Here is a 12,388-nt window from a genome sequence, read left to right as displayed (position 1 = left end):
TCTTTTAAATCAGTCTTTTTCTCGGTGGTATAGGGAGTGATGCTATGCACTCCTAAAAAACTATCACATTTAACTATTCAGCCCATTTGACTGTTTATGGAGTATTTGATGTTATATAGTGTTAGGGGGTGTGGGAGCTTGTCCCATATGGATGCTGAGGTGTGAGTGATAGCAAGCACCAAAGCAGAAGACTATATGTAGTGTGTGGAGAATAGACAGTAGTACTGGTTCAAGGTAAAAACTGTTTTCGGTCAGTAAAAGTTAATATATTTATTATTTATGTTAAAGGCACTGGTCCCTGTGCCTAAAACGTAACTTGTTTTCAAACATAATGTCTACAAGCAAGATGGCAACTGGAATTGCTGCCATTGGGATTCCACATTTGGGGGTAAATATCACACAAAGGGTTGTACGTTGGACTTTTCTGTACTCTTTACCGATAAATATCATTGGAACGTCTGACAATTGTACTGAACTGTCTGTTAAACACACAACAGGCTTAGCATAGTCATGCTGCATGTTCAATGCAGCATGACTCCCTATATCATTTGGAAGTAGACTGATTTCAAGGAGCTATATCTTGCAAAGGTATGATTCCTTTGACCTTTTTTTGCTCCTAAGGGCATGCTTTACATCTTTGTTAAGGTCTCAACAGTGTCATTCATATTTTTAATCTCATATGAGAATTTACTTCCATTCTTCTTCTTCTTCTCCTCTCATAGTCTTATAAAGACTGTTGGGCATCTCTAGGAAACTGTCTTGGTATACTCTTTTCAAGTCTCTGTCCCAACATCTTGAGGATAAATTAAATGTTCAAGTCTTTCTTTCTGTCAGCCTTGGTGTGATAAGCCCTCCACATTGTTAAATCCTATTTATTAGGTTATCTAACTTTATCTAATTTATAGTCGTGGGCTAAAAGCGTTGTTTATTATTATCTTGTAGATAGTTGGGCAATTGATAATCCAGTCCATTTCGTAATATTATCAGTCCATGTGGTTCTTGGCCTGCCTCTTCTCCTTGCCTAAACTTTTGTATGTAGGCCCATAACATTTTTTACCTGTTTATTATCTTAATATTAATCCTATCATACCATTATTTAAAAATAAGAATTAGTCTTATGTTATTGGGTTTCTACCTACATAGATTGAGTTCTTTCAGTTACTTTTTGGGTATACACATGTGCAAGTGAACCTTATTGGTGATAAAATGCCTAAAATAAATCTGCAATTGTCATAAAATACATCTGGGACTGTATCAAGGGACTGTTGGAAAGCTTACTGCTGTTCGATTTACATTACATAAGCTATCTTAAAACTCTTACCTCTCATTCCTCTCTGATTTCATCTTCCCATTACAAACTCCCAATTTGTTTGACTAATCTGGACTAAATACCACATAGTTACTCTTCAGTTCTCTACAAGAAACATAGACTACCATAAAACTAGGATCCCTCACTCTTTCTCTCTGATTTCATCTATCCCCAAACTCCCAAATCTTTTGAGCGAGCTGGACAAATTTTGAATAGTTAGCAATCTCTGCAATCTTCCAAAAAAATATATGTACTTTAAAACTCAGACTCTCACATCTTTTTCTGATTTCATTTTCGACAAATTTCAAACCCTTCAAACCCTTCAAACCCTTTGACTGAGTTGCACCAAATTTTGCATAATTACCTTCTGTTACTATGTGGGAGACAAATACTCATTACAGGAGTGATGTGGGAGTTCCTAAAGGGACAACTCAATCCCCTTCTCTGAGTTCCTGGGAAACACTGGGCATTTGTTGCTAATTTAACTTATAATTTGTTTTACATCTAGGCCAAATTACTTGGCATTTAATTAGTAATTAGTAGGAGTAATATAATATGATGTAATCTTGTAGTCATTTGGCATTAATTTAAGTCATGTTTATGGATGTTTATATTTGTGTAATTTCCATTTTGTTTGAAAATTATTGAAAGCTTTTACTATTAATACAGTAGAGCATTGATTATTTAAAGGATCAGTTAACCAAAATCGACTTCATATAGTACAATTTCAAAAATGACAGTATGTAATAATGATTGTTTGCAATTTTCTGTAGGCCCACTACTGAGCTATCTTGTTATTTTACTATTATTTATATTTTATTTTGAATTCAAAGTTTCATCGCTACATTATAGATAGAAAGAAAAGACTTGTGCTAATTTTTAATAAACTAGATGAATTTTTTTATTATTTCTAGTCATTTGTACATATTAAATTTCTATTCCTTAATTTTTTTTACTTTGTACTAGAATTGAAATTAATATTTTCACTTTATTTTGGTATTCATCTGTATATTCTTTTCCTGCCGAGTGCAATTGTTTTTCCAAAAGTGTTCCATCCCAATTATTTTGGATATTCAGAATTATTAATTAATTATTAAAAATTAGTCATAATATAGCCCCTTAATACAGTAGTTTGTTTGGTTTTAATTAGAAATTGGTAATGTTTAAATCTTTATTGTTTCTGATAATTAGTGCATTACTGTATTAAATTACAAAAGCTTTCAATGTTGAGAAACAGAAATGGAAATTTACATATTTTCATTACAGTAGAACCTCAAAAACTCGGCTCTTGATAACCCGGCACTCCGGATAACTCGGCCACACCCTGGCAGGGCAAAAAAATTCTTAGTTAATTAATTTTCATGATAAAGACAGCTTTATGCCTCATAAAGTATTTTTCTGAGGTCTGTCTTATCAGGTAAATTACTGTACAGTGTATTCATTAATTTTCATTTTCATGTAGTAAAGGCTCTATTCTATGCCTTCATAAAAGATGTACTTTTCCTTTGTTTAAGGATATTTGGGCAGTTTATTCTTTGTTGTATTCTCAAGCAAATAATACATACAAGTACAGTACAGTATTTTCTGAGGACTCCACACTCGTACTTATTTTTTTAATGCCATTCCCGATAACCCGGCATTTTCACAAACTCGGCCACCCTTCAGTCCACATNTGGCTGCATTTGTAGCATTCTCACCACTTAAAAATAAAAAGTATAAAACATGTCTCTTATATTCATCTGTTACTTCCATTTTAACGAAAATAAACAACTAAAATGTTCCCAATTCTGAACAGTATTATATGAATGAGATCCAATTTAACACTTCAGTGTAAAAGGTATCACATTAGACTGGCATTTTTAATAGCAAAACAAGATTTTTCTCAAGGTAATAAAATATGCACGAACTTATGGACTGACCTGATATATACATATATATATACAGATATTACTTGATTAACACAGTTAATTAAGTAATTGTGCTATTGTGTATATCAAATACACTGGTACCTTGTGGCCATCATGACCCACTAGAACAAATTTTCGGTTAATAACAAATATTTTCATTTTGTCATTGGTAAAAAGTTTTCTGTGATAAAAATGAGTAACTAATATATATATACAATGTCTTTTTTATAGCTTGTGTCCCTTTTTTGTAGTTTGCAGGTACCGCTGCTGTAACCCCATAGAAGACATGCTAGTGACCATGGAACATTGCCCAACGAAGTCATGCAATTCATGTGATATTGCTTTATCATGCACGCTTGTGCTATGAGCTTATATCTCAAAGACAAAGTCATGGGCCCCTATTTTTTATTATGTTTTTGGATTCCTCATTGCAATTAATGGAAAATGGCAAAGTTTAATCAAAATTGATTGAACAGAGAACAAACAGAATTCTGTAAGCCATGCAGAAGAGGATTTGCTAATGTTTAAAACAGCATACTTTTAAATTTACATAATGTTTAATATGTGCATGGAGCACCAATCAATGTGGAGGATGATATACTTATATAAAATTTTATGGTTGAAACTATTTGAAGAATCATCCCCTGAAATTTTTTACATAAAAAATTGAATCACCCTGTTTATAGATAAAAGTGCAGCAAGACATTTATAGATACACTATTTATACACACAGAAAGGAAAATAAAAGTATAAACAGCAGCACTAGAAATCAATGAATCATTTCAAAATTTTTATTACAAATGGTCTATATTGGGAATAAGGGGCAAGTCTTATGGGACTGACTAATGAGCAAAGTAAGCAGAGAGCAAATCTCCCTAGTATCTATATAACTATATATTTTAATTAGAAAATTTCTGATAAATATTTATAAAATTATGAAAAACTTCGGTATTATTAATAAAATATTCATTATATATTTATTCATTCATACCTTATTCATTATATTCTTATTCAATACAATATTCATTATATATTTTCTGTTATGATGAAACCATTTGAATTTTGTTGGTATAACAATATACATAATATATAAATGTTGAAAATTGCAAAGGTTTCAAAGACATTTTTATCCATATTCATTGTATTCCTGTCAGATGTAATGCCATGTTATACTCTTACAGATTAATTTTGATGATACTGATATAATTTTTTTTTATCTAAAGCAAGAATAAAACATATTCCACTTACTTTAAGAGGGGTCTTCTATCTCTGCTATTTTTATACAGTTCATTTCATAGAACCAAAGAAACCAATAAAGATGATTTATTGATTATTTTTGTTGATCAAAGATCTTATTTCAAAATGATCTTTTCAGAGATATTTTTCAGCTGGAATTACTATAAAAAGTATTGATAGCTAGTACTACTAGTTGCTCCAGCAGTGTTTACCAGCAGTTGCTTAATAAAAACAATTCTATGTATTCTGTCATCATAAATGTGTACTGACAGTAACTAATAATTTTGTTTTAGACAGCACTGGATCTCGGTTTTCTGTCCAATATTTTTCTGAAAGTGTTAGAGTGAAATTTAATACATTAGAAGTCTATTCCTTTAACTCAATCATATTGATAAAACATTTATTGTAGAAAATTTTTTTTTGTGTGTTGTTCTGAAATATTTCACTTTCCCAGTGACTTTTTTGGTTAGATTCAGAAATAAATTATCAGTAGAAATACATTGTCAGAAACAAAAAGTGATTGAAAATTAATAAACTGATAACTTAGAAAAAGATTATTTTATAATAAATTTATTTTACATTTTATATAGGCTGATATTCAGAATTTCACAGATGAAGAATTATTAATTTTACTGAAAAATAAAAAGTTGTCCCTTCACAAACTGGAGAACGATCTTGGAAATTGTGAACGTGCCGTCGTCGTTCGGAGAAAATTTATTTCTAAATTAGTAAATTGTGAAGATGCATTAAATGAGCTTCCTTTTACAAATTATAATTATGAAATGGTAAGTTTTTCTCCCCCCAAAAATAATCTAAATAATCTATTTATGTAAAATTTAGAGTTTAATTTAAGGAATTAATTTCTTAGTTTTATTTTAAAATGTAAGAGCTTAAAAGAAATCTGAGTTAAAATATAAAAAATGTACAACTTACAGAAAAAATATTAATCTTGTTATATAAAAATACAATATAGTTAATTTAGAAATTTCTAATTAGAAGCATTTGACTCTATAGTTTTGAAATTTTTAGAAGCAAGTGAACTGCTGAATTATTGGATTCAAATTTCCAGAATGTTCAAAGTTAGTCGTTTAAAGTACGAGGTACCACTGTATGTTTTGCTGTAGTAAATATCACATCTTACAAATTATAGATAAAATACTCTTGAAATGATTGATTTCTGAATTAACAGAAATAGAATTACGAGAGAAGTATGAATTATCTTCCAAATTATCTTCCAAATTAATTTTCATAAAACATTAAAATCAGTAAATTTATTACAATGTGAGGTGGTGAAAAAGTAATTTTACACAAGCCATATCAAACAAAGAACAAGACAAATACTTCTATGGTAGAAAAGAAAACATATCAGATTTATCTGTTGAGGATGTACTGAATTCTTTTGATATTTTTAAGAATTTAAAAAATTTTATAAAGGACTTTTTGGAATAGAAAGGCTTTATTAATTAATATCTTTTTGAAAGTCTTTAAAAACACTTATTCTGATATGAAAATCCTTGATTATCAGGACTTTCTGGAGGAACCTTTGTCTCTTCAACTTAGTTGTTTTAAATAATTAGCTAGTTTAGATTCTTTAGTAATGTGACAATGCCGAAGGGCCTCCCTATACTTCGGCACCACGTGACCGAAGGGGCGACATCGCGTCGGCGAAGATCTCAATGACAGGTTCCGTCAGGACTGACACCACTGTGTCTTCACGGCTAGACACAGAAACCGTTTCGTTCGGGCGTGAGCGGTCGCGTGTGTGAGTGATCAAAGTCGAGATAGAAGGAAAGACAGCGCACCGGAAGTGATTAGACTAGTAGGCTAGATTAACATAACAAATGTTTAATGGGTAATGATAGGGAATACATATCTTACAATATGTTGCCCATAAAGTTCGATAGTAAAGTTAACTGAGCGTTCTCGAGAGAGAGAGTTTACAATTCATACGCATGGCGATAAATACCTTTTTTTGATATCTTGATCTGGATCCAGTCGGTAAGACAGAAAGTTCGGGAAGGTAGTGTTAAGTCCAATAGTCCAATAGTTCTTTTCCCTTGATATTAGACGATTCTTGATATTCACAAGCGAAGAAGTATCCCAAGGAGCACAGATATTATGTAGAAGTAATCTGATGGAAGAACTGGCGACGACTGACTCACTTTGTTCTTGTCTAATGTTGAATTGTTAAAATTGCGATACTAGGTCGAAAGGTGATGAGAAAGCGTCTTTATTAGACCTGAGAACTTAACAGATGTTTAACTTCCAGGTGTAACAGTTGACAGTTATTGAACGAAAGTATAGCTGCACTGTGATCTTATGACACTATTGAATGAAAGGATATAAACACACGGAAAGTCTGAATTCAGATCCTCACAGTAATCTTTTAATTAGTTCTCTTAAATCTTCTTTAAATTAATGTGTTTAGCTATTTGAGAGATTATCAGAACCTCTTTAAATATAGCTTTTATAAGAAAAATTATAGCTATATTTAATAAAAATAGTTGTGCCGTGTTCAGTTCATTATGACATATATGAAAATTATTTGTAATAATTTTATAAAGACGAATGCTTGTTTTTCAAATAATAATTGTAATATAAAAATAATAGATATAATCCAGTTATAATTTTATTATTTATCTGCTGATGAGAAATGAAAATAATGAAAACAAATCAAAACATTTTTGAAAATTTTAAATTATCTTTTAATTTTAATATTGTGATTTTTTTTATACTTGTTTAAAGTTCAGTATGATCTTGGAAATCTGACGTATAAGTCCAGAACAGTGTTGGACTATTGGATGTTTATACATTTTGATAAATTAATGATTTAAACACAATAAAAATATGATGAAATATGACTACAATTGACATAATTAAATAATTGAGTACATAAATGAATTTAACATGAAGTCAATTGCTAATGCAATGAAAGAAGTTGGATTATTGATCAAAATATTTGAATGTGCTGTTATTGCCAAGTTGATGGATTCAACTAAATTTAGTAGGAGATACAGTATTTTTGGTGAAAAATTCTGAAAGACTAATTTTTATAGTTATGTAGTATTGTTTTCTTTTATAGTGAGCCCAACAATGTTTAATATCGTGCCCAAGCTCGGGTTTGATATCATTCCATGTTTAGTAGAAAAATGGTCAAATTTAGCAAGAACTAGCATTTTCACTAGCAGAAAGCTTGTCTATGGTTTGACTGCAGTACCGATAATACCTGAGAGTCTAATGTCAGATTATTGGACATGCCAAATTAACATGTGATTGGATTATTGAGATTGTACCATATATTTGCTTTAAAACTAAAGCAAATCATACACTTTTAACATTTGTTAACAGTTTATGGAAATGCAAATGTTCTTTACACAGTTAATTGGCCATCTTTTGCTGTAAAAGAATGTAAGAGGACTGTCAAATGTCTTTTATGTCTAAAGATGGCCTGTTGACCAATTCAAAACTGGAAACTGTTATATATTGTCAAAGATGTACAGTTTGATTTGTTAAGTTAATTGCTGTGGCTAGTTTGACTTAGTAGAAATTTTGTAATATAAATTTGCAATAAATTAATATTTTGTAAAAGTTTAAACTAATCTTTTTATTTTTAAATTGTTAAATAGGTAATGGGTGTCTGCTGTGAAAATGTAATTGGATATATGCCACTTCCAGTGGGAATTGCAGGACCTTTGTTGCTAGATGGAAAGAATTATTACATTCCAATGGCAACGACAGAAGGTTGCTTGGTTGCCAGCACTAACAGGGGATGTCGTGCAATTAGTGTAAGAGAACTTTATTAAATTTCTTCTGATGATTGATAAATTAATATAGTTTTATTTATCTTTAATGATGAGTCTGTTAAAAATTGAATTATGTATCTATAATACAGTGATGGACAGCATGCCAATCGTTTAATAGAAGAAACTTTTAACATATACACATTAAATTACAAATAAATGTCGCTAAATCGACAAGCACTTTTGATGATAATTATTTTCATCTTCATCAGGTCATTAAAACATTTAAAATCCTTTTTTGAATACAAATAACAAATTGTTCCAAGCGTATTAACATTTTGGAATTAGAGCAACGATAGAAATCTTGTGTATATTTGGGAAGCCCTTCTTACCAACATATTAAAACCCTGCAGCACCCCCACACTTGATTTGCCCCCTTTGTGGATCAATTTGTATAACCATCTAAAACAACGTATCTAGCTCCACAATTTGGAGGCGTTTAACACATGCGACTTATAACCACGCGTGTTTTCATTTAAAAATTGTTTTATGTTCTACCGTTGCTCTCATTCCAAAACGTTAATACACTTGGAATGATTTGTTATTTGTATTCAAAAAAAGATTTTAAATGTTTTAACGACCTGATGAAGACAAAAATAATTATCGTCGAAAGTACTTGTAGATTTAGCGCCATTTATTTGTAATTTAACGCGTATATGTTAAAAGTTTCTTCTATTGAATTATGTATTCTGTCAACATAAATTATTAATATCGTTAGCTCTTATTATTGAATTATAAAAGTAATGTTTTAATACGTATGTGTTTATGCAGAGGATTGTGTCTGTTATGCCTATATTATATGCATAATAGACAAAACAACTAATCTTTTTAACATAATATATGTTAACAAGATTACTGATAATGTAATTTGTTAATTTGCTTGAAGACATTCCAGAATGAAAACAGAAAAACAAATGTTTGTTTTAGAAGTAACATTTGGGTATAAAGGAGTTTTTTAATGTGTTGTTTAATGTGTTGTTTGTATGTATGTGGATCGGTAGTGATATTTGTATAGTGCAGAGTAGTGAAAGTTGTATAGATGTGTTAAACTGTATAAAATTTTATAATTTGCAGGTGGTTTAAAAATTACAAAATTTATAATCAAGTTAAAATATGAAAACAAAATAATATTTTTTTAATTACATAGAAATTTTATTGATTTTTTTAAAAATCTTGATTAAGTTTTGTATGTAGCACTTTAATATTTTTATAAAAAAATTTTATTTTAATCGATCTGTATTCAGCTTTCAGGTGGTGTAAAAAGTAATGTTACTGGAGACGGCATGACAAGAGGTCCCGTCGTGAGATTACCTTCCGTTCAACAAGCCGTGTATGTTGTTTTTAAAATTATTTAGTCTTATAAAAATTGTTTAATTTTTTTTTTCTATTAAGGTGTTAGAAAAAGATTGATTCAAATAATTTTGTTTCTTGAGATTAAATAATTTTAAAACTTTCATATTAACAACTTATCTTTTAGAAATTAGGATATTTTATCAACCACATATCTCCATTTTGGTTTAATTTTATAAACTTTCTTCCAAGATTATGTATTGATATAATTCTCATGTGTATAGAAAAGAGTCAACGATTGCTGGATTACATTGAGCTATGTTAATCCTACTAATTAAATTAGTAGGATTAATATAGCCCAATGTGAAGTAATTTGGTTAGAGGTAGGCATTGGGTTTCATCTTCTGATAAGTTTAATAATTATATCTAAATTAATATAGGCTTGTAGTATCCTTATGGACAAAATTTCAGATATGAATGATGTTGTTGGAACATAACAGAAAGGCATGCCCTTAGGAGCCAGAAAGTGAAAGGAACCATACTTGTACATGTGACCCTTTTGTGAGATATATCCCCTTCTTTTAAATCAGTCTTTTTCTCGGTGGTATAGGGAGTGATGCTATGCACTCCTAAAAAACTATCACATTTAACTATTCAGCCCATTTGACTGTTTATGGAGTATTTGATGTTATATAGTGTTAGGGGGTGTGGGAGCTTGTCCCATATGGATGCTGAGGTGTGAGTGATAGCAAGCACCAAAGCAGAAGACTATATGTAGTGTGTGGAGAATAGACAGTAGTACTGGTTCAAGGTAAAAACTGTTTTCGGTCAGTAAAAGTTAATATATTTATTATTTATGTTAAAGGCACTGGTCCCTGNTGTACAGTGTATTCATTAATTTTCATTTTCATGTAGTAAAGGCTCTATTCTATGCCTTCATAAAAGATGTACTTTTCCTTTGTTTAAGGATATTTGGGCAGTTTATTCTTTGTTGTATTCTCAAGCAAATAATACATACAAGTACAGTACAGTATTTTCTGAGGACTCCACACTCGTACTTATTTTTTTAATGCCATTCCCGATAACCCGGCATTTTCACAAACTCGGCCACCCTTCAGTCCACATTAGGTTGAGTTTTCGAGGTTCTACTGTATTAATAAAATGTGTTTTTATTCAAAATAATTAAAGAATTATTTTTTTCCTCAGACTTTGATTAATAAAATATTAAACATCTGAAGTATTTGATATAATTAAAATTATTTAATAATAATTTTTTATAATTTATAGAACTGTTATGAATTGGTTAAATGAAGAAGAAAATTTCAAATATTTGAAATCAGTATTTGATTCCACAAGCAGGTAATTTTGTTTATTTTAAAATAAACATTTGTATATTAATTTATTAATTAATTAATCAGATGTTAATTGAAAATCTCAATCAACAAAACCTTTAACATCCAGTAATGAATGTTAAAGGTTTTGATTAATGTAAAACTTGACAAACATTTTCAATCTTAAACAAGATCTGCATTAGGTCAACATTATATTCCAAACCAGAATGCTCAGAACAGAAGTTTTCCAGGAAAACTTCTGTTCTGAGCATTATGGTTTGGAATGTAATGTTTGAGCATTTTGTTTAATGTAAAACTTCTGTTGTTAAGTTTTACATTAAATTTCATTACTGGATATTGAAGGTTTTGTTGATTGTGCTTTGTAATTTGTTCCAGTTATTGAGAAGGTAATTTAATTGAAAATCTGTTGAAATCTTTTAATTAATTAAAATTTAATTAAGAAAATTTCATCTCATTATTTTTACATTAACTAGGGGGAGGCTTTGCCCATTTGTTTCCAATGTGGACTGTTCATAAATATAAAATCTCAATAATGCATAACTTGAATGATAACTTGGCACTATGAAATGAGAGTTAAGAGAAATGCTTATTTCTTGATACCAAGGCAAATAGTTTATTAGAAACATTTTTGTTCTTATGTCAGAATGACATCAGCTAACATTCAATACAAATGTTTTAAATTAGACCCTCCTAAAATTCATGTAACATAAACTATACTTTTGCATCTTAGTCTGCAAAATGGACTAAGTGGTGTAAGGAGGAATAGTCTATTATCCAACTATGTCAGATCGAACTTGCTTTAAATTTTATATGAATGAAAATAAAATTTGATATATAACAATATAGCAAACAAAAAATATAAGGGATTTGTACTAATATTCATATACTGTAGGCATGCAGGAAAGATACACAAAAAGGGTTAAGGTTTGTGATTAAACTTAGCCAGCAGTTTTCTAATAAAGAGTGATGGAATACATGTGTTAAAAACAGCATTCCACCTGGGGTTCAATATTAGTAAGTTTTGGGCATTTATAACATAAAGTGTATACACTTTATGTCTTGATCCTATAATGTTATAAATGATCATAATTGTACAACTGAATGCAGTTCAAATAAATACAAACACCAAAATCCAGCAGTAGTTTGTCTTTTAAACTGGAATGCCAGTTTTTACCATATGGAAATATCTGATTTCATAATCTCCCTGGTAGGCCAATATGCCAGACAGTCTATGAGAATATAGTATTATGCTTTGAGTTTCGGAAAAGATATAGTGTTGTGAAAATCTGGACTTGAGAGATTTATTTAAACAAATTTTATTAAAATATATATAAAATACAGAAGATACAAAAACGTTATTTCTGCCTTTTTCAACATTAGGAACTAACAGTCTTCCTTGGCAGAGACGACCTTTTATTGTAAGCTTGAATTTTGTTAAAATATTTATTAAATTTATTTTGAAAGAAATATATCTATTTTACAAAATTATGTGAA

General features: G+C 29.9%; 1 protein-coding gene across 1 annotated transcript; it reads left to right on the top strand.

The window, feature by feature from the left end:
• Positions 1-346: 346 nt before the first annotated feature.
• Positions 347-10,905, top strand: LOC111640815 (3-hydroxy-3-methylglutaryl-coenzyme A reductase-like). The gene is made up of 5 exons (XM_023386878.1): positions 347-388; positions 5,043-5,237; positions 8,079-8,237; positions 9,497-9,582; positions 10,830-10,905. Exons 1-5 carry the CDS (start codon positions 347-349, stop codon positions 10,903-10,905), a joined length of 558 nt encoding a protein of 185 aa, XP_023242646.1.
• The last annotated feature ends 1,483 nt before the right edge of the window (positions 10,906-12,388 follow it).

The sequence above is a fragment of the Centruroides sculpturatus genome, unplaced genomic scaffold (assembly GCF_000671375.1).
Source record: "Centruroides sculpturatus isolate CEXI.00-Female unplaced genomic scaffold, Cexi_2.0 scaffold1485, whole genome shotgun sequence".
Classification (NCBI taxonomy): Eukaryota; Metazoa; Arthropoda; class Arachnida; order Scorpiones; family Buthidae; genus Centruroides; species Centruroides sculpturatus.
The sequence above is the reverse complement of the archived record's forward strand: the minus strand, read 5'-3'. Positions and strand labels throughout refer to the sequence as shown.

What these genes read in the sequence shown, in the direction of transcription:
- LOC111640815 (XM_023386878.1), top strand. Translation starts at nt 347, where the DNA reads ATGGCAACTGGAATTGCTGCCATTGGGATTCCACATTTGGGG. An exon ending in TTGGGATTCCACATTTGGGG is followed by an intron (nt 389 to 5,042) that starts GTAAATATCACA and finishes CATTTTATATAG; the next exon opens with GCTGATATTCAGAATTTCAC. An exon ending in CCTTCCGTTCAACAAGCCGT is followed by an intron (nt 9,583 to 10,829) that starts GTATGTTGTTTT and finishes TATAATTTATAG; the next exon opens with AACTGTTATGAATTGGTTAA.